This window comes from Phyllostomus hastatus, unplaced genomic scaffold (genome assembly GCF_019186645.2).
Source record: "Phyllostomus hastatus isolate PE091 unplaced genomic scaffold, TTU_PhHast_1.1 phas_scaffold_1674, whole genome shotgun sequence".
NCBI lineage: Eukaryota > Metazoa > Chordata > Mammalia > Chiroptera > Phyllostomidae > Phyllostomus > Phyllostomus hastatus.
The window spans coordinates 24,819,890-24,841,069 of record NW_025334011.1 but is presented as its reverse complement, the minus strand read 5'-3'; the positions used below and the strand labels follow the sequence as shown (position 1 = coordinate 24,841,069).

General features: G+C 38.6%; 2 protein-coding genes across 5 annotated transcripts in view; one reads left to right on the top strand and one right to left on the bottom strand.

Annotated features, from left to right (window-relative positions):
- The window catches only part of CDC123 (cell division cycle 123), a 50,104-nt gene extending 35,421 nt beyond the window's left edge, over positions 1-14,683 (bottom strand). Inside the window, exons 1-4 of the mRNA XM_045857805.1 lie at positions 14,473-14,683; positions 10,332-10,403; positions 4,841-4,898; positions 4,539-4,571 (exon numbers count right to left, since the gene is read on the bottom strand). Coding sequence (XP_045713761.1) covers positions 4,539-4,571; positions 4,841-4,898; positions 10,332-10,403; positions 14,473-14,546 — 237 coding nt within the window. The 5' untranslated portion in view covers positions 14,547-14,683. The remainder of the gene's footprint in view (positions 1-4,538; positions 4,572-4,840; positions 4,899-10,331; positions 10,404-14,472) is intronic.
- A 33-nt stretch (positions 14,684-14,716) lies between these two features.
- Positions 14,717-21,180, top strand: part of NUDT5 (nudix hydrolase 5) — a 37,213-nt gene continuing 30,749 nt past the window's right edge. For 2 of the 4 annotated variants that reach the window (XM_045857806.1, XM_045857809.1), the window contains exon 1: positions 14,894-15,050. The gene's annotated coding sequence lies outside the window, so the exon portion shown is untranslated. Of the gene's footprint in view, positions 14,856-14,893; positions 15,055-21,180 lie in introns of those variants that run through there. The other 2 variants (XM_045857807.1, XM_045857808.1) reach the window with 2 other exon arrangements.

The window sequence follows — 21,180 nt, the reverse complement described above, 5'->3', positions numbered from 1 at the left end:
CACCACAAGAGGCACACTGATGTGTTGCAAGAGTTTTAAAAACATGTTACACCTGACTGTTTAGTCAGGGCCACTGACTTCTTTTCCCTTCGATTGTCAAATAGAAAAACAACAACCAACACAATAGCCATCCAGTGTGAATGAATCAAAATTATACCTGATGTTTTTGTCTGATTGGCAAAAAATACTGATATACTTTTTGGTGTGCTGCAGAATTGTATTAATTAATTTATTATGTACCATGAGGTGAAAAAGGTCGAAATCACTGGCTTATGCTTATCTCCAAGATCTAACCCAGTTAATGACAGAGAGAAAACTGTGACAAGAGTCTGACGAAACAGACCAAAACATGTACATTAAAAAAATGGAAATATATCCCCGTAACTAGAGAGCAGTTGTAAGCAACAGGCAAGTGAGAATGACTGGTGAGAGCAAGAGCAGGCCAGACGAACTTTTTTTTGCTGCATATGCGCACGGACCCTGCATTGGTTAGCAGCATCTGGTAGTTATTTGACAGCATGCCCTACATCTTCTATCTGACTTTTTCAGCTTATATACATAAAACTAAACTCTAGCAAGAGGTTCAAAAATGAGTAATAGGCTTGAGTCCTTTATTTTCCATTCATTTTTCCTCATCAAAAGAAATTATCATTCATGCTCAGCCAATAATTTCCTTTTAATTCCCCAAAGTTGCTGATTTGGCTCCACAGAAGCTCTATCCACAAAAACCCTTATGTTAGATATGCATTAGCAATAATTTTGACAACTGGCATAGTTACACAAAATTTACAACACGAAGGGATTTAATTTTCAAAGATAAAAAAATTTAATTTTACTATCCTACCAAACTTCATATATAAGAATTGCTTTAAATTATGTATTGCATTTTAAAAGAGGTGACTGATTCCTCAAATCTTCAAATTATTCACCTTTAGTGAATCCTGCCATAAGAATTCTAATACCAATTTAAATTATAAAAAGTATGCACTGTAGAGAAAAATTTCTGCTCCAGTGGAAGACTATGTATTGTCTACATCCAGTGCTCCCTTCTCAGTTATCCAATTCTAGCTGCCTCTTCTGACTATTCCACAAGGAGGTACATCGTAGGTAAGCAATGACAGCGAAAAGTATCTCTTATAGATGCGAAATTTCTACCCTGGCTGATGGAAATCCAGCTGTCTTCCCTCTCACCCTGGAGGAAAAACTAGTTCTACCTCATTCACATATTCCTTTCAATATTCCTAATCTATAAATATGTCTGTTCTTTGGGTTCTCTTTGAACCAGTTATATAACAACTGCCTGACTCCCTCATAAATTAAATAAAACAATCAAGGTATGTTAAAGAGTTGTGTATCTTCAGGGGAGAATGGGAAGGGTTTACAGGAACAAATTTAAAGGACACATGGACAAAAACTAGGGGTGGGTGGTAATGGGAGGGAAGTAGGGAGGGTTGGGTGGGTTGGCTGGAATGGGAGTAAAAGGGAGAAAACTGTACTTGAACAATGATTAAAATTTTAAAAAGGAAAAAAAAGAGTTGTGTATAAGGGAGTCATGGTCCCCCCTTTTTCTGAAAACTTGACTTCAACATATTTAACTAACAGTAATCTTTTAAGCTCATACATAGCTCAATGAATTGACTTAAATCTGTATAATAGATGTCTTGGAAAAGGTTCCATTCTAAGTGGAGTAATCCACACCTGAATCACATCTATGAACTTTCTGAGATCTGGGCTCACCTATTTTTTCAACTTTATCCACCATACCCCTGCACCAAACCCATTGGGCAAACAGTTATTTCTTTTAAAAATTTTAAATCATAAAATGTTTAAAATACACAAAAGTATATACACCCACGTTCTTGGATCCAGTCAATAATTTGGCAAATATTCAAAAATTTGATCCAGACCTTTATATTTCTTAAGGGAGGAAAGAAAACAGCACAATACAAATGAGGCTTTTTACCTCCTTTCTCTCCTCCCTAATTCTTCCCAGTCCCCAAAGGAACCATCATTACAAAATTAGGCATATTCTTCTGTAGTCATTATTTTATACTTGTGATATACGTGCTTGTCTACAAAATATAACATTAAAAGGTTTTAACATAACTGCTGTCATTTGATATGTATACTTTCTGCAACTTACCAGTACTCTTTGAAATTCACTATTGTGCTTTTGACATTTATCCATCTCTGGCTGTGTTTTTTTTTTCTTCTTCTTCCATTTTTAACTCAGTGTTTTTGTATCTGCACTAATGGACAATTACCATTGGCCACAACCTTGTATTTTCCCACCTTGGGTCATAGCTCACATTCCCCTACTAAGAGCGTTCTGCCATAAATGTCCCCTTGCCTTACATCTGGTTCCGCCCAGTGAAACCCAATCACTTTTTTCAACTAACTTTTTATTTTAAAACAATTTTAGAAGCATTAAGAGTAACAAAATTTCTGTCTCTTCACTCAGGCATTTTACTACATTTGCTTTATCATTCTCCCCTCAACTCCCTCTCAATATATAACTACGCAGGTGTTGTGTATTTATTTATATTTATGTATATAAAACACACTTTTCTTCCTATATTCTTTTAAAGTAAGTTGAAGTCATGATGCCCATTTACTCCTAAATTCGGTACTTCAGTACATATTTCCTAAAAAGTAGTAACACTTTTATATAACAAAATTATCAAAATCAGTGAGCTAACACTGAAAATACCACATTTCATCAACATCTCATTCAAAATGTACCCATTTTCCTAAAAAGTGTCATTTATAGCAAAAGAAAACATTTTTCTCTCACCCAGGATCCAGTCTAGAATCATGCATTACATTTAGTCATAAAGTCTGTTTAATATCCTTTAATCAGAGTAATAGTTTCTTTCTCTGTTCTTCAACTTTCATGACTTTGACATTTTTGAAACTTACAGGGCAGTTATTCTATATAACTTCCAAAACGATGTGTTTGTGGAAGTTTCTTGATTAGATTCAGGTTACACTGTTTTGGCATGTGATGTGCATCTGATCGGAAAGCACACAATGTAGGTCTGTCCATCCTGACCAGGTTAACTTTGCTCACTTGACTAGCCAGGTCTTTCCACTACAAAGTTACTGTTTTTCCCTTTGAAATTAATAAGTAATTTTGGTGGATGCTTTGAGAATATGCAAGTATGCTCTTTCTCATCAAATATCCACTCACTAGTTTTAGCATCGATCCTGTGATATCCGCCAAATGGTGACTTCTAATTCTATCACTTCTACATTTATCACGTTTCTTCTGCATTGGTGCCTTTCCTACTATAAAGAAGGGCTTCCCCCTCTGCTTCCTGTATTTAATTTAATCATTTATGTCAGGGTGGGATCAAAGATTCTAAATTTGGTCATTGATTACAGTCCATCACTTCCATCGTCTGTTAGGATGCCCATCAACTCGGCCAGCGGGAGCCCACTCAAGCTGGCTTCTGGTTCCTTTCCGTCCCGTCCCCATTGTCCTCTGAGCACTTCCTCACCTTCGGACACAACAGACTGCTGCATGCTCATCTTTACTTTCCTACCCCCAATCTCGAGTTTCTCCAAGGAGCTTTGGTTTCCTTTCACAGAGAATGGTGTTTAGAAACCACAGGGTACCAGGGGTGCTCACTGCTGCTGTGATGTCATATACCATTACTTCTAGGCCTTAGTGAACAGTTCATTAAACAAACACACATGTATATTACTAATTTCTGTAGCTATCTATCTGTGTTTAAAAACATGAGTCGATATTGATAATCCTTACTGCTTTTAGGGTCCAGAGCAAATGTCACTTCTCCCTCTAATGGAGATCCCCTCAGTTGTAACTGTTCTCTTTGCTAAGATAGCATTTTGTCATCTTCACCCAAATTGGGGCATCTTTCCCTACCGATTTATAACTTCCATGATGGCAGGAATGAAATTATATTCATGATTTGTAACTTCATAGAACCCATTGTAATGCCCTGGAATGGCAGAAAACTAACATACACTGTACTGATAGAATTTTCATAAAAAGAGAATGATTGCCCTGTATGACAGCCAGAGTGAAATAAAACATGCCACCTTTACCCTTCTGAATATGCTGGCATGCTCTTTATACCTAAGGGAATATATCAGTTGAGGCATCTCTACCTTTTTTCTTGTACCCTGGAAACCACACGTCTTTCATTAAACAGAAGTATCTTATTTAAAATTCTATTAAAATGTACCCTCCCTCTATTAAAACTAGTCTCCTTCAATGTGCTTTTACATTTATTTATAGGAAATTTTATAAAAACCTTTCTCTATTATCTCAAGGTATGAGGAGTTTCATTCACCTACCATATTTTTAGAATACATTTTTTACTTTACTCATTCCTGTAGATATATTTTTATTTAAAAAATGATTCAAGTTATTCTCCTAAATAACAGATACTAGCCAACACAGAAAACGCTGCTTGGAACGGTGGTGAATGGGAATCAGAGGCATGCGCTGGAACCCCGAAGCAGCTGTGTGACAGTGCGAGGCTGTCCCCGTGCTGGCGCTCGGCTCTTACCGTGAGTGTGGCCGTGTTCTCATCATCTGACCACTGCATGGGCGAGAGGACAGAAAAGAAAATTAAATGTAGGTACTGTACGGGGCCTTCAAAAGGCAATGCTCCATGTAAAAATGATACATAAACAGGTGGCATCTTTTCCTGAACACAAAATATATGTAAATAAAAGTATTATAAAAGTGAGATTTTCATGTAATTTCTCACTTTAATGAATATATGCTAAGATATAAATGTCAGAACTATTTCAGAGATTATTGAAATGAGAAGAGTCTACAGAACAGAGTATTTTATTTTGAACCAACCTGTATTTCTTCTCCCTCATCATCACTGTCTGGCTGAGAACGTGTTGGAGGATCTTCCCTAAAAGAACATAAAGCAAAAATTAAGCAAGAAAAAAACTATGGTACCAAGTAGACATAATTTCAGGTGTACTGAGTATATAAAAAGCCTTTCAATTAGGAAAAGTCTACTTTGTGAGACAGAAAGTAATAAAACCAGTACGAAATTAATTAGAGTACCATAAAGATGGCAGAATAAAAACTGTCTGCCCTTTTCTCAGAAATCACTTAGAAACAATGGAAAGACAAACTCAAAGTCTACCTCTGATGACACTATGAGTCGTCAACTCTAAATCCAGTGAATAAGAAAGTGCTGCCGAGACAAGGAAGGTTGAATGGAAGAAGACAGACACCAGAAGAGGCATCTGAAGAGCTGCTCTGCATGGCTGATGGAATACCCCTGAGGCGCAAGAATAGTTTGTTTATACAATGTAAAGTAATTGTGTGAGCTGGTAGAGGTATGGGGGAAAGCGAGAGAAGGAAATTCTCAGACACACTCTCTTTATTTATTTTTTTTAGCGAGGAAGGGAGAAGAAAGGAGAAACATCTCATTGGTTCATTCTTGTATCCATGGGGATTGAACCTGCAACTCGGGCATACTGGGATGATGTTCTAACCATCTGAGCTACCTGGCCAGGGCAGATACAATCTCTTTGAAGAAGCAGGTGTTGGATGGGGCCACTGAGCAGCCAATCTCATTGTATAGGGAAAGCAAAAGCTGAAAGAACTCTAAGGGGATAACTGAGTCCTGGCCCCTCCTCAACACCCAACTACAACTGGCCTAGGAAGAACTCACATAATTGAAGCAATAATAATCAGAGTAACAGCCAGCACATGACCTATACCAAGAAACTAAAAGAACAAGGGAAATGGGGCCTCTGGCTAACCATGGACATTTATTTATCCCCAAGTTCCATTGTGAAACTCCACTAAAATGACAAGGAAGATCCCAAAGAGAAAGCTACAGAAGGAAGATGGCAACTCTAAAGTCTGGGAAACAGAAAGCCAGAGGGGACAGCCCACTGAACATCAGCTAGAAGCTGGAGACCTCTGGATAATGAGACTGACGCTCTGGGCTATGAACAGGGTGACTTGTGTGAGGTCCATACAAAGGGCAGCAAGACTTACCCAGTCTTCTTCAACTTGCATACCTAAGCAACTAATCCTCCTCCACCCCCATGGGCAAGCAGGTTTATTCTCTGGGAAACAAGTGAACTAGAGAGGCTCAGGTCTCAGGTCCATAACAGCCCACGGCATATGCAAATGAATTGCTAGAAGAGGATAAGCAGCCGTGTGAAAGCCATGAACAGTGAGACCCCTGGTTCCCGTCCTCCCACCCAGCTACCAGAATGTAGACGGATCAGAGAATCCTTCCCTGTGGAAACAGAACAAGCCCAGAGGGAAGACCTACAGATAATGTCATCTGGAATCTTTCATCAGTCCCTGCTGACAGCTGGCATTCTTCATCAACAAGCCCCACCCAGGTGCACAGTTTCCAAGTGTGTGTGTGTTTGTGCCCCTCACTCTTAAATACGAATACAGGCTTAAAATCATCATCAAACTAAAGAAGGGCTCCAAGAGAAAAAAGGTACATGGAACAAATAAAGGCAAAAAACAAACCAAATGAAAAATATTTTAAACATGATTAATATCCTTAAAGATAAAAGAAGACAGCCCTGACTGGGGGGATCAGTGGGTTGGGCTTCGCCCCATGAGACGAGAGGTCGCATGTTCAAGTCCCAGGCACATGCCTGGGTTGTGGTCAGATACCTGCCGGAGGCATGCAAGAGGCAGCCGATCTATGTTTCCCTCACACATTGGTATTTCTCTCCCTCTCTTTCCCCCTCTAAATCCCCTCTAAAAATAAGTAAATAAACATTTTTTTTAATTTAAGAAAAGACCAAAGAAGATAATGCATTCATGAAACAACAGGAGGCTTTACAAGAAAGGAACAAAAGGGAAAGTTGAACTTGTAGAAACTGAAAAGAGCTGAAATTTGATAATTCAAAATGAATGGCAAATCAAGGAAATTACCTGGAAAGTAGAACTACAACAACATAGAAACAGACAATAAGAAGAAATAATAAAATAAGGAGAATTAATCCAGCAGTTCCCACATCTAAATAACAGTGGAGTTCCAGAAACAGAGGCAATAAGAGGAAATTATAAAAGACATAATATTTTTAAATGTTCCAAAACTGAAAAAATATATTTAAGTCTCCAGAATGAAATGGCCCACCAGGATGTAGCACAATGGAAGAAAGGAAAAAAAACTTAGATGAAGTGCAAAGATGGCTACAATAATTCTTCCCATCACATTAGATAAGCCCCTTTGAAGGGTGACTTTGCTACTCTTCCCATGAAGAAATAGCATTTATTTTCCCATCCCTTTCATTTAGACTGGTTTTAAGACTCTCTATGACCAACAAAAGGCAGCACAGATCCCTTGTGATTCTAAGCGTAGGAGCCAAAAAAGCCTTTTCAGCATCCACTCTCTGTGTGCCTTTCAGGAACACAGGCACCACTATGTGAAGAAGCTAAGATTAGACTTTTTGAGGATGAGACCACATGGAAAGAGAGGTCCAGCTAACAGCATCAGCCACCAGACATGTAAATGAGGCCATCCTGTCTGGTCAAGCCACCATATCCTTACAGCTGCGTAAGTGACTTTGACAAGACCAACAGAGGACCTGCCCAGTGCCATGAGTTATAGAGGCTCTGAAACTTTGGCCTATGTGCAAGCTAACAAGTACGCCTACTTGGTTCCTAGCTTTGTGCATCCATAAACTCAATTTTACAGAATTACAAAAATTTGATTAAAACTGAGGAAACATGTGCATTAACCAAAATCACAACAGACTGATTAAACCAATGTATCAATTTCTTGATTTATAGAGGAAGATATGCCGTTCCCATGATTGCTAACGTAACACTTAGTATATCATACACCCTTAACAAATTTGAGTGAAACCATTTCTTAACAATGTATTTATACTATTATTTGTTAATTTCATCATCAACTTAAGAATTATTCCTTGGCAGAGCTGTGAAGGTTCAAAGCACAAACATATCTAATATGTATTTTATAATTGGCATCTACTATCATTCTGCCTTAAGAAAGACAGGTCAGGAAAGAAAGGACCAAAAAGGGACAGTGAGGATTAGTACTTGGGTGCACTGTGAATCAAGCCATCTGAAGCACACCTAATTTGTGGGCCTGATGCAAGTTATCACCTCTACTACAAAAGAGCTAAAACGTTCACATAGCATAGTAATAGATACAGCTATAGAATTCTATAAATAATACTTTAAACATACACACTCATTCAACAAACTTACTATCTGAACTCAGGGAGACAAAAAGATTAGGATAGCAAAGGATACACTGAGAGAGATACACACCCGAGCCCACACACAAAACACAAAAGTGGACTTTAAAAAGACATGTGTGAAATAAGCTACTCCATGATGAAACCCAACACAGATGAATCTCAGAAGCATTATACTGAATTAAAGATGCTGGCCACGAAAGAATACATACTATATGATTCCACTTAACATGAAGTTCTAGAACTGACAAAACTAAGCTATGGAGACAGAAATCAGACCAGTATTTACCAGAGTGGGAACAGGAAGGGGGGTAGAGGTAAAAGGACAGACCAAAAAGGGACACGAGGGACTTTCTGGGGAATGGAAATGGTCAATATTCTCAATGGAGTGGTAATGAAATACGTGTATATATTTATCAAGACTCATCAAATCATACCTTCAAAAACTGTGCATTGTATTGTAAATGTACCTCATTTAAATTATACCTATAATTTTCAAGAAGAAATGAGAGTAATTCTTGCCATTTCCTTCTCCGTCACCAAGTTTTGAAGGTATGAACTCCATTCACTTTTCCTGCTCCAATGGCACTATCTCAGTTCAAGCCACTGCCAGTTCTCACTTGCTCAATGCAACCCTCCTAACGGGTCTGCAAGTCCCACATAGTAACCAGTCATTGTTCACAAACTGAAATCTGCTGAAGTCACTCCTGCTCAGAGCCCTTCAATACCTTCCTACCGAACTCACAAGAAATTTGAGGATCTTTAACATGACCCCCCACACACACACCTCAACCTGAACCCTAACTACCTCTCATTTCAATGACTGAGTCTCACACCACTCACCCCTACCATGCTCCAAACACGTGACCCTCTCTCATTAGTTTCTTGCATGTAAAGATCTTTCATAACTCAGAGCCCTCCTTAATGCTGTTACCTCAGCCTGGAAGATTCTTCCCTCTACCCTTCAACTGACTACGCTCTACCCAAACTCTGTATCTCAGAGGCTTATAAGTTACTTCTTCAGAGTGTTCCCTGACCCTGCCCACAACCCTCTGCCTCACTCCAACCCCCCGTGATTTAGTATGTCAGTGCCCTCCCCATTTCCTTCACAGCGTTATCACAATTTTTCACCTATATATTTACTGGTGTGTTTGTTTAATGTTCAGACTGAAATTAATGATGATCTGAGAGCAGTTAATACTTCTTAAGAGCACACAACATACTAGGCATTGGGCTAACATTTTACATATTATCTCGTTATCCCTGCCACAAACCTATGCGGTTCATTCTATGATATCAGACAAGAAAATGAAGGCACAGAGAGTTATCAGTTTTACAAGATGCAAAAAGTTCTGGAGATAGATGGTGGTGATGGTTGTACAACATTTACATGTACTTAATACCAATTAACTGTCCACTTTAAAACAATTAACATGGTAAATTTTATGTTATCTACATTGTAGCATAGTAAAACAAAACAATTCTTCAACAATTCTAAGAGAAAATTATTTCCAACCTAGAACTGCAAAAAAAGAGTGATGTACAAAACAGCAAGGGTTAGCTTTAGGCTACTTTAGAAAGGATGGTGATAGAAGCGTGCTAGGATAACATGATTTCCAAGTAGAGACCTGACTTCCTTTTATAAATAGAGGGACTGTATGAACAGAGAAGGTGGAGGTGGGGCCATGGTGAATTAACTGTGGGGAACAAAATGCTAAGGACGTACATGACACACCCTCCTAAAGCTTTCTGTTTGCGAAGAATGTGATTTTTTACCTTAAAAACTGAAGAATCCCATAGGGTGATAACCTCCCTTGCCCTCCCCATCTCCAGAGGAATAGTTACCTTCGCATCCATTTTCTAAAGGCAGAGAGAAAGGAATTGCCCCATTTTGTAACTAGCAATTATTAGAGAAAGAAGTACTCAGTTTTGAAAATCTTAATAATTGAGCACTGACAAAAAATACAGGATAAAGATCAGCACATAATTTTAGCTAGGGAAAAACAGGGGGGAAGAGGAAGGTACCAAAGCTAATATATTTATTTCATATGGCAATAGCTGAGATTTAATAAGTACAACGTTCTTTATGATAAAAGTATTAAAAATGTTTTTCTAATATACTTTACCTTCCTGAAACCACCAGAGTTCCATCGTCAAGTAAGTAATCCTTCACATTCTGAGGAAGTGGAAGAATGACACTAAAAAGAAAAAACAAAAACCATAAATCAAAAAAGGCATCATTTTAAAAGGCCAAGCATAAGCAGAAAGAAAAACATTCCAAACTCAGTATTTTAATTACTTGTTCCCATTATTAGAATACGAAGTGGGAAATGTTAATGATGTACATTTGGTGTCAGCAAACTAGGAATTAGAATAATATGATTAAATATTGTTGTAAGCTAAATTAGGTACAACAAAATTACCACAATTGTCTTTGTGGTAAAGAAACACAAGTCAGCCAAATCCAAAGAAACAGGCTGAAATCACAGTATGAAAGCAACAAACTCAAAAAAATCCTGAGTACAATAATTATGTGCCTTTAGAAATTAGAGAGCAGCAGACAACTGCAGCAACACAGGAAACGCAGCGAACAAATCAGAAGATGAATAGCACCTGACCACCTTCCAGGAGAGAGGGCAGAGGCTGACTTAGTTCTGGAAACAATTCTTTGGTTGGCAATGAGCACAGAAGCCTAAGAATACATGCTATGTGTGGATGTGTTTTGGTGGCCTCATACTTAACTGATCACCAGAGCAGCAAAGCTCTTTAACTGGTCATGCTTTAGTTTAATTCTATCTTTAATATTAAAATGGCTGCACAAACATTCACCAATTTTGATAAGTTTTTTTAAAAATGCACACTTATATGACAGCTGTCACAATACAATCTAATAAAATTGTTTCTTTTGAAGTTAAAGACAACTAAGCACTACTAGAGCCAGCATACAGAAAAACTGTAATGGATTTTTTGGCCAACCCAATAATTTTGGCCACCCCTGTATGTCAACTAATTAGAAAGAAGTAAGCCTTTCCAGGTATTTAACTCTCATGAAACCAGCCAATTAACCTGTAAGTATAATAAATCCAAGGTTCTTGCAAACATTCCAATACTATTTAAAAAGGTAAAAATTTTTCTTATATAGTTTAACATATCACCATTCTGAACTAATTACACAATTTAAATTGGAACCAAAAGGCTAATCTGTTTTTTATATATGCTAGTTATCCTCAAAATGGCAAATTTTTAAAGATATTAAATAAACTTAGAAAAAAAGATAAAACTATTACATTTGAATTATTTCATCACCTCTATATTTAATCTAGCTCTTCTGGAGTTAAAGATATTACTTCATCAAGTAATAATATCATCCCAATAGAATTAGAGACAACCTTTCCAAGAAAATACGAAATTTTTCTTCTCAGGGGTTTAAGACTAAGAAACACTGGCAGGGACATCAGCTCCTACACGTCCAGGGTGATTTTCTTGACCACAGTGAGAGAAGATAGAGCTCTCTTTTATATCAATAAAGTCTCTCACTCCCCAAATCAATTATTTCAGAGTCCATGTCATTTGTTTTTGAGTCCTACTACTTCTCAAGTCTGATTTGAATTTGGACTTTTCCTCCAGGCTGAATCTAATCATCTCTTGATTAGATTCAATGTATCTATTTACTGTTTGATTCCATTCTGAGTTATTTGCATATTCTTCCTATTTGAGGGTCTAGAACTCATAGATATTAGCTGACATCTCATTAGATTTTAGTTCTCTTGAGCCACTAAGTTCTATAGTCACAGCTCTACAGTCATCCTCATGATGTTATCTTGCATTATGTTAAGTAAGTTAAGAAGGATACCAAGGTGATTCCATTAAGAGTGCAAAAAGCCCATGAGGGGAAAAAGGAAAAATCACAGCACAGTATGGTAAGAGCTGTACTGAGATATACCAAGTAGCTCCAAAACTCGGGGTGGGGGTGGGGGGGGGGGGAGGAACCATGCCTGAAAGACTTAAGTAATAAGCAAGTCATTGCCAGGCACACTTTACGAGTAAGGCTGTTAGAGAAGAGCTTAAATCGGTCACTGAAATATATTATGCAGGCAAGAATCCAATGAGGCTTAACTGGAAGATATAAAAGAATTAAATGACAAAGTACACCATCAGGTTGATACAGTTCTTTATACAGACAAGTTACTCTAGAGTAGAAGAGCCTTTTACAAGAGTAATATAACTTTAATGTTTAAGGAAAGAAACAGATTTTGAAAGGTCAAGTGGATGGCCCAAAGTCTTCCAGCTAATTCTTCTTAAACCTGAGTCAAAGTCCTAGAACTTCTCAAAAAATATACTTCTATTCTTACCTGCATAATCATCTCTCTGAACCATAATTAATAAACACCAGATAATAATGCTGAGTCAAAAACCAGAATAGTCAGTCCCTCAGCATTAAAGCTGACAATGCTAATACAATTCCACCGTATTGGCCTGGGTTGTGAGGGCTATCCTGCCTTATGTTAGGACCAGTGATATTACCAGAGAACTAATTAGACTGAAGAGTTTAAACAGTAAAGAATGGTTTCAAGAAACACAGCTTAGTCATGGACGGTTTAGAAAACCCCATCTCTTGGTTTATTTTTCACTCTCAGCTTAATATGAATGTTACATATTTAAAGTGAACTAAAATTCCTTTGCTTCAATGGATATTTGATTAAATAAAAAATGCAACAACATGCAGCATATCTGTTTACTATATGCCAGAAACAGTGACAAGCATTTTAATTGCTTTATCTTATTTAATGCCCATGACAATCCTATTATTGTCTCAATTTTGCAGATGGAACTTAGAGAGATTAAGCACTTTACTCAAGATGCTGGTGGAACCAAAATTCAAAGTCAGGCAGATGGTCCTGACTCCAATTCTTAACTGTTATATTTTCTTCTGAGAGGAAAAAAAAAAAAAAAAACTACACCAGAGGTTACAAAAGAACTGCACAGAAAGCAAATGTCAGTGTTAAGTGCACCCAGTGTGAAAATGTCTGACAGGTTCACAAACATAGTTTATATCATACTAACCCCAAATAAACAAATCTATCATCACCTCAGACCCAAAGCCTATTTCAGTTACGCCAGGTAATGAAGGACTGGCATATCATATAAGAAGACTACTTCTATGATAGGAGGTAACGTCCAATTCTGCTGCTGAAGACCTCTTCGTTTTGGTGTGACTTTTACCATCTCCAAATGCAAAGATTATCTTCCTTTGAGCTGCTCTAACCTCCATTACACCATGGTAACAGGAAGGAGTCTATGTGTGAACAAGAGATGGAAAAGAATTGTCTTAAATAATCTTATGCTCTTTCAATCTCTCCGAATTTCAAAACTGTTTCCCTCTGCATTCACACTCCGCACTAAGAGGACAGAATGAAAAGCAGAAGACAGTAAATACCTAAATAAGAGGCAATCTTGGCCTAAATTACAGAAAATAGTATCCACGGACATGCAGTTCTTTCATCTATTCCTCTTAGTGAGTGAAAGTGTACCCGTGCATCGTGCCCCGGATGTTATGATTGCTTTTGAACATTTGGGGATATTCTCCTAGCAGCCCTGTCTGCAATACCTGAATTTCCTGGGTGAAGGATCAAACAGTTAATCCCATGTTTGCCTTGAAAACTAGGGACGGATTCCTTTTTTGTAGACTAGAGAACTAGAAAACAAACACTGTTTCACAACTTTTCCAGATAGCTTCCTCTCGCGTGATGTGACCATTCCTAACAACATGTGATTACACTTTATTTACGCCTTCCATATATACTGTCACATTGGAGCTTTACAATATAATTTGAGGTGGGGTGTGTATCATTGTTCCTATTTTGTGAGACTGAAAGCAAGTAAATCCCCCGGTGGGTTAGTAAGCAGCAAAGCCGGGACTACCCAGTTCTCCTGATCACCATCCCTCTCTGGTAATTCTAAAAATAATGATGAACTCCTAAGTCTAAACTGGAGTAAACCACTACTCAACAGCCTCCGACCTTCTCTGAACCATTACATATCCTTCTACCTCCTTTATCACACCCTGATAAGCAAGAGAACTCACCGCAAATACGGATCGACTTCATTAACCTCCCCACCTGAAATACCACTATGAAGCCGAAATCTTGGCCCTGGCGCTCCCATACAGTCGTTACAAGGCCTACCATTTTTTTTTTTAGATAGAATTCGCCCAAAATGTCGGGAGTTCCCTTTTGCTATCGCCCCGGCATAGCCCCTCCGTCTTACCTCTTGATGGTAAGGCTTCGGAACAGTGGGTACCATGCAGAGAACTGACAATGCAACACATGCTCCTTCTTCATCCTCCAGCGGTAGCCGTGCGCGCTCTCTCTCTCTCCCTCCCTCCCTCCAGTACCCTCCCGGAACCCACCTCTCCAGTTCCGGAAATGCCCGCCGAGCTATTTTGGCTACCGGACCCTTCCGGCCCATAAAACAAAGAGGAAGTGCTAGAAAAAGGAACAGAGAATTGTGGGGAGTACTTTTAGTGTACACACGCACGCACGCACACACCACAGTCTGGGTCCTAGGAATGGAATTCCAAAATATTGAGAAGGGGACTTTAAGAACTGCACGACTCCGCTTTCTCAGCGGGACACGCACTGCCCCGGAAGGTAATCATTTAAAGCAGTATCACTGGCTGGGGTTCTACGGGTGCCGGGAGAGGGCAGTCCTCTTATAACTGCGCGGCGCGGCCGTGACTCAATCAGTAGCGCCGGCATCTCTGGAGAGTTCATCGTTGGATTTGTGCTTTCTTCTTTCGTCCCCCTTCCTAAAGGAGTACCCTTTCCTTCACCCCACACCTTGGAGTAGGTAACTGGGCGCGGGCCAGTCACGTACTACATCTATTTGGGGACGAGGGCGGGAGCACACGTGCGTGCTGGCAGCAGCACGCGCCTCTCCCCGGTGTTTGCACTGGGCTCGCATCCGGGGCTGCGAGGGGGCGGCCGCAGCGGACGCGCGGAAAGGCGGGTCAAGTTCTTGGGGAAACCAGGAACTGGAATAGAAGAGCTTGAGATATGGGGGGTACAGAAATCAGGGAACATCGTATTTATATATTAATTTGAGTGCAGCGGGTGAGGCATCTGCAAAGAGGAAGGGAATAACCCTGCTGCTTTCGTGGGGGAGGGTTATGAAAAATAGGGAAAGAATCCCATCTGTACGATCCTAGGGAGTAAGACTTTGGAAGTATAAGAGGCGAGGTACATTTGGGAGAATAGAGGAGAGGGGAGAGGTTTCTCCTTTGAGCATCAAGTTCATTTATACCAGCCCCGCAAAATCTGCAGCCTGGAAAAGCCAGATTTTATCAGTATCCATGCCATGCTGGAATCATAAGACTGGCAGAATCTTACCTCGCACTTGTAATATCATTCCTATTCCCTCCTCCTCTTCCCTCCCTATCACCCTATCATCTCTTTTCCCTTATTCTGTAATGACGTGTCAGGTGGGAACCAGAAACTAGAACATTAAGTTCGCTTGTTTCTTGAATTAAAAAAATTAATTCAAGAGAAATTACTACTAGCTGAGAAACGCCTTTTAATCCAAGCGCTTGCCTCTTACAGTCTCATGCCTCGGGCTTATCCCAGGTACCTGTACCTAAAGGTGCACATTTTAGATGCCTTCTTTAAATTGCATAACTCACTGGTCCATCTAAACAGTTTTGAATTAGAAAGGTAAGAAACCGACTACAGGCATCTTGAGAAACATATTCATTAGAATAATTACTAGGCCCTCTGCCTACCTGGGGTTAGAAATTTTCCCCCCAGGCATGTGCATTGTTTCATGTTTTGTTTTCTCAAAAATGTTACTGGTTAAGTGGTTTAGGTGGGACATTACTTTTAAAGATATTTTCAAAGCATAGCCAGATACTAGATTATAATGTTGCAGTGTTTGTTGAGGGAGGGGGCAGTGGTAGTGATTTCATAGTACTTCTGAGGTCCAGGATTATGCAATCCTTTCTGTTTTGAGGGGAAAAAAAGAAGCAATATTCCACATACATTAGGAGAATGATGCCAAGCTAATAGTGACCTCATGCCAGATGGGGCAATCACTCACATACTGTTTTGATCGACCTAGGAGTAAACACGTTACAGCAAAGGAAATGTTAGCACTGCTTAGGGTGAATTTAGGTAAGGTCTTTTTCTCTTGAAAATAGGAATTAGGAGATGTATAAGAGAAAGTAGAAACCCAAGACAGTCATTCTGGGAGGAGTAATACAGTAATAACTGCCCAGGAAACTTGAGTGTGGAGGTTGTTCAGTAACTTCAGTGTTACTCACAGATGATTCATATAACCTGTTACACATTTATCCAGAACCAAATAAATTGACATTACAAACAGATGGTCCAGTATTTTGAATGGATACAGCAAAATTCGCTTTCACTATTTTTTAGCCACCATGTTTGTCTTCATTTAGCCATTAAGTGTTTATATTCATGAAGTTCCTTCAATAAAACCTTTACAACAATGGAAATAGTTGCTTTTTCTCATGCATACCAAAAAATGTCAGTAGCGTAATAATTGGGTGTTATTGTGCAGTTACAGATTAAATAATGAAAAAAAAATTTTCTTCTCTGAATCGGTAACATGACTTCTGCATTTCCAACTGTCTGCTGATTTTCTCCCCTTGGAAATTTTGCCAACATCACAAACTCAGGGAGTCCAAATTTGAACAGTGCACCACCCCACCACCCCTGTCCCCTTTCGATGTCCCAGTGTCCTTAAAGATCATCTCCTTGGAATTAGCTTTGGAAACCCCTTCCCCAGAAACTGTTTTAGGAAAAGGAACAAAGTCTTATGGGCAAGAAATTAAATCTTGCCACTGTTACCACCCTAGGCTAAACTATTCTAAGAGGTTCTTTACTGTAAGGGTTATAGTGGAATCCATTAAATTTCCCAAGGGTAATTATCACTTCACTCTTGCCAACTAGACTAGAACTCAGTATAACAATTATAAATCACCAAGTAGCATAATTTACATAAAAAGGTAATTCCCTGTCTGCCCACCCAACCCCCATACCTGCCAAAAAAGAAAAAAACTTTCAATATCTTTCCATCATTAACAAATTAAGTACAGGAAGTCATTATCTGAGGATAATTGTTATCAGCCAAGAAAAGCTCACTTAAAGAGAATCCATTTGATATGGATACCAAAATCTTAACAAATGGTACAAAAAACTGATCAAAATATTAGCTTAAAAAAAACTAAATTTTAAAGTTTTATGATTATAACCAAAATTACTACATAGAACAATACTAATTGATTCTCCATTATAAATTTAGTGGCTTTTTAAGTTGTTATTCTGAAAGAATATAGAGTGGCATCTTAAGACATGTCCAAGCATTTGATGTTTGACTGTAACACAATACAGAGTCATAAAGTTATTTTTGCAAACACTGATCTTCACCCATTTAATTTCTTTCAGAATGCCTTGTTGATTTTTCTGCCCAGTGATTCAGCTTTTCCAACTGCCTGACCTTCATTTGTCAGATTCTTTGCTTATGATTTGACCACCTACATCTTCTATTCGGTTGAGAATAGATGGTATTTATAACACTCAAATTTCATCTGGGAGAGACTAGCCAACGTATAATTTCATGTTGTGATTTTTGCTTCATTTTGCAACTTCAGCAAACTGCACATTGAGATTTGAGTAGGGTAGTAATTTGAATAAAAATAATGAGCTTGAGTGCAAACTTCACAGCCTGGCTTTTGAGATTCTCAGTTTAATTTCTTGAATCTTAACTCCCACTTAACTTTAATACAGCTGTTATTACTAATACTAAAATATCCAAGTTTATCAAAAATAATCATTTATATTCCTTCAGTGGGAAATTGAAAGAGCTAACTCCAGGAGGAGTTTACATAGCAACAAGAGTTTGGGGCATGCCAGTTAGAGTTTGACAAAAAAATTTCTGAGATGTTCTGAATTAAAATTACAGCTTCCAGAGAATGAGAGAAATTGACAAAACAGCCCGTTAATAGCTGTGAAACGGCACTGACAAGACTGCTCACATTTCAGTATATCTGTTGGAATTTAGGATTAATTTCCAGGTGGCTATTAATCCCATTATCAAAAAGTCACCAGCCTGGGTAGAACCCCAGGAGCATCCACTTATTTACATATGAATTTCCCTTCTTCCCACATCAAATCTACAGGAGCCTACACTTCTTTGTGGACTCTGGAGCTCATCCTGAAACTAGCCCCCCTTACCTTCCTCCATCATGTGTCTAGCTAATGCATTGATGGGTCCTTCTAGAATGGCTTCCATCTCTTTGACCCCTCTGATCTATAAAAATACTTGCAAATCTGGGGGAAGGCAGACATACTGTCTTTCCTACCGCTATATGTTTCAGGGGGGATAGACACCATTCTCCAAGACAAGTTGTCTTTTTTTGCTAGCAGTGGCCTGATAAACCCTTTCTTTTAAAAAGACTGAGTTGTAGAAGTTAAAAGTTTTAACAGGTTGTTGGGTGATTTGCCTGCAAAGGCATCTAGCCAAATCAGCCTTTGGAGATGTGCTGCAAATAGTAGCATTATCCATCATATGTGAGTTGCGTTGTTTTGTTTTTTGAGAGGTTGGGGAGAGAAAGCTTGGGAACCACCAGACTTGTCAAACTGTCTTATAACTTAGCAGCCCTTCCCCCATATAGTGCCTACTTTGTGGCGGTACCTTCTACTTGGAATGTTTTCCCTGTCTTCTTGATCTGTAAATCTCATGTTAATATTGGACTACCTTTTAGTGGTAGCATTTAAAAAGTCTACAATTTTCCCTGCCTCCCAAGTGTATGTGATTTGTCCCTCATTTAAAGCACTATGGTATTGCATTATCTCTATAGCAGACATTTACCCTGTGGTTATTTGTGAAACAGTAAGATCCCGAAGGGCAGGAATAGTGGTCAATTTGCACTTGGTATACACTCAAACATTTCAACTGCCCATGCTCTCAAAGTTAAAGAGACTACTGTACAGGCATTCAAAATCCTGCATCCTGGAAAAATTACACATTTGACACACCATAGACTTTTCACTGTTCAAACTGAACAGTTAAAATGGCTTATGTGAATTAAAACAGTAGAGCATTCAACATTATGTACATGGGTATTTCTTTTAAGTATTGCCCACATTGTAGATAACCTTAAATTCTGGCTAATGGCATGGATAAAATTCAAATTAAGCATGATTTTTTTCATTATTTTTTAAAGATTTTTATTTATTTATTTTAGAGAGGGAAGGGAGGGAGAAAGAGAGCGAGAGAGAAACATCAATGTGCGGTTGCTGGGGGCTGTGGCCTACAACCTAGGCATGTGCCCTGACTGGGAATTGAACCTGTGATGCTTTGGTTTGCAGCCCACGCTCAATCCACTGAGCTACACCAGCCAGGGCAAATTAAACATGATTTTTAAACCTCAGCATAGCATTGAGTAAGCTTAGGAAAGCTACTCTGTCATGGCAAAGGAGTGTGAAGCATGGAATGGAAACCTGGTTTGTTTGTGCAGTATGTTACTTGTAGCAACTGGCCCTCAAATGACACCATTTAGAATGATGCTAAAAAAAAATTTTTTCTGTTTCTGTAGTATTTTTGAGATGCTTTTATAATCCTGAACATTTTGGGAATCAGTATTGTTTGTTTGTTTTTCCATCAATATTTCAAACTATACTTTTGAAATCGTTAATCGCATTTTTTATTATTCACACAGTCAGTAGATTGCTACAGAACACTGTTTCCCCTTGGGGCTGATTACATTAAGGTAATTACCCTAGAGAAGCCAAGCCCTTTTTGCCACTTTTTTCCTTTTGTAATTTCTGCCTGAAGCTTCTTTTCTTTTTGTTTTTCAGCTAATGTTCTAGCTTAAATATTTTTAATATTTGTCTGAAACAGCTACATTTGCTGACATAGGCTTGACCTTTTGATTAAACGCTGTTTACTACTTTGAGTTTAGCTAACTTGGGTAACCTCTGAAAATCTAATGGACAATATAAAGATATAAACCTGTGGGACCTACCAGATCATTTAAATGCCTTAAAAGTTTTATGTAAATCTCAAATTAGCAGCCTCTTTGACCCTAATGATACTTAGGGCTGAGGGAAAGACCCCTATGTTCTTCAAAATTAGATGTTACAGACCAGTTTGTGTAGACTTTCTGGGAATCAGACTATGAAGACTTTTCATGGAGAATATTATGGATTACCTAGCTCTTCCCTCAGTACCTTCTAGTGGTACTTTTACTTTTCAAGACTGTAATTCTCTACTTTTAAGAAATGGAGATATGTACAGAAAAGTTTTTTTAATGGTATTTTATTGATTAGGCTCTAACAGTTGTCCCAATTTATCCCCCTTTGCCTCCCTCCACCCAACTCTCCCTACTATCTCTGGCAATCCCCACACCATTATTCATGTCCATGGGCCATGCCTAAAAGTTCTTTGGCTACTCCATTTCCTATACTGTACTTTACATTCCCATGGCTATTCTGTAACTCCCTATTTGTACTTCTTAATCCCCTCACCTCTTCACCCATTCCCCTTCACCCCCCTCCCATCTGGCAGCCATCCAAATGCTCTCAGTATCCATGATTCTTTGTTCTTGTTTGCTTAGTTTTTTAGAATCACTTGTTAACAGGTATACATTGCCATTTTATTGGTCACAGCTTTGATCTTTTTCTTAAATAAGTCCCTTTAACATTTCATATAATAATGGTTTGGTGATGGTGAACTCCTTTAGTTTTTCTTGTCTAGGAAACTCTATCTTCCCTTCCATTCTAAATGTCAGCTTTGCTGGGTAGAGCAATCTTGGCTGTAGGTCCCTGCTTTTCATGACTTTGAGTATTCTTGCCAGTCCCTTCAAACCTACAAAGTTTCTTTTGAGAAATCAGCTGAAAGTCTTATGGAAACTCCCCTGTAGGTAATTATATACTTTTCTCTTGCTGCTTTTAAGAT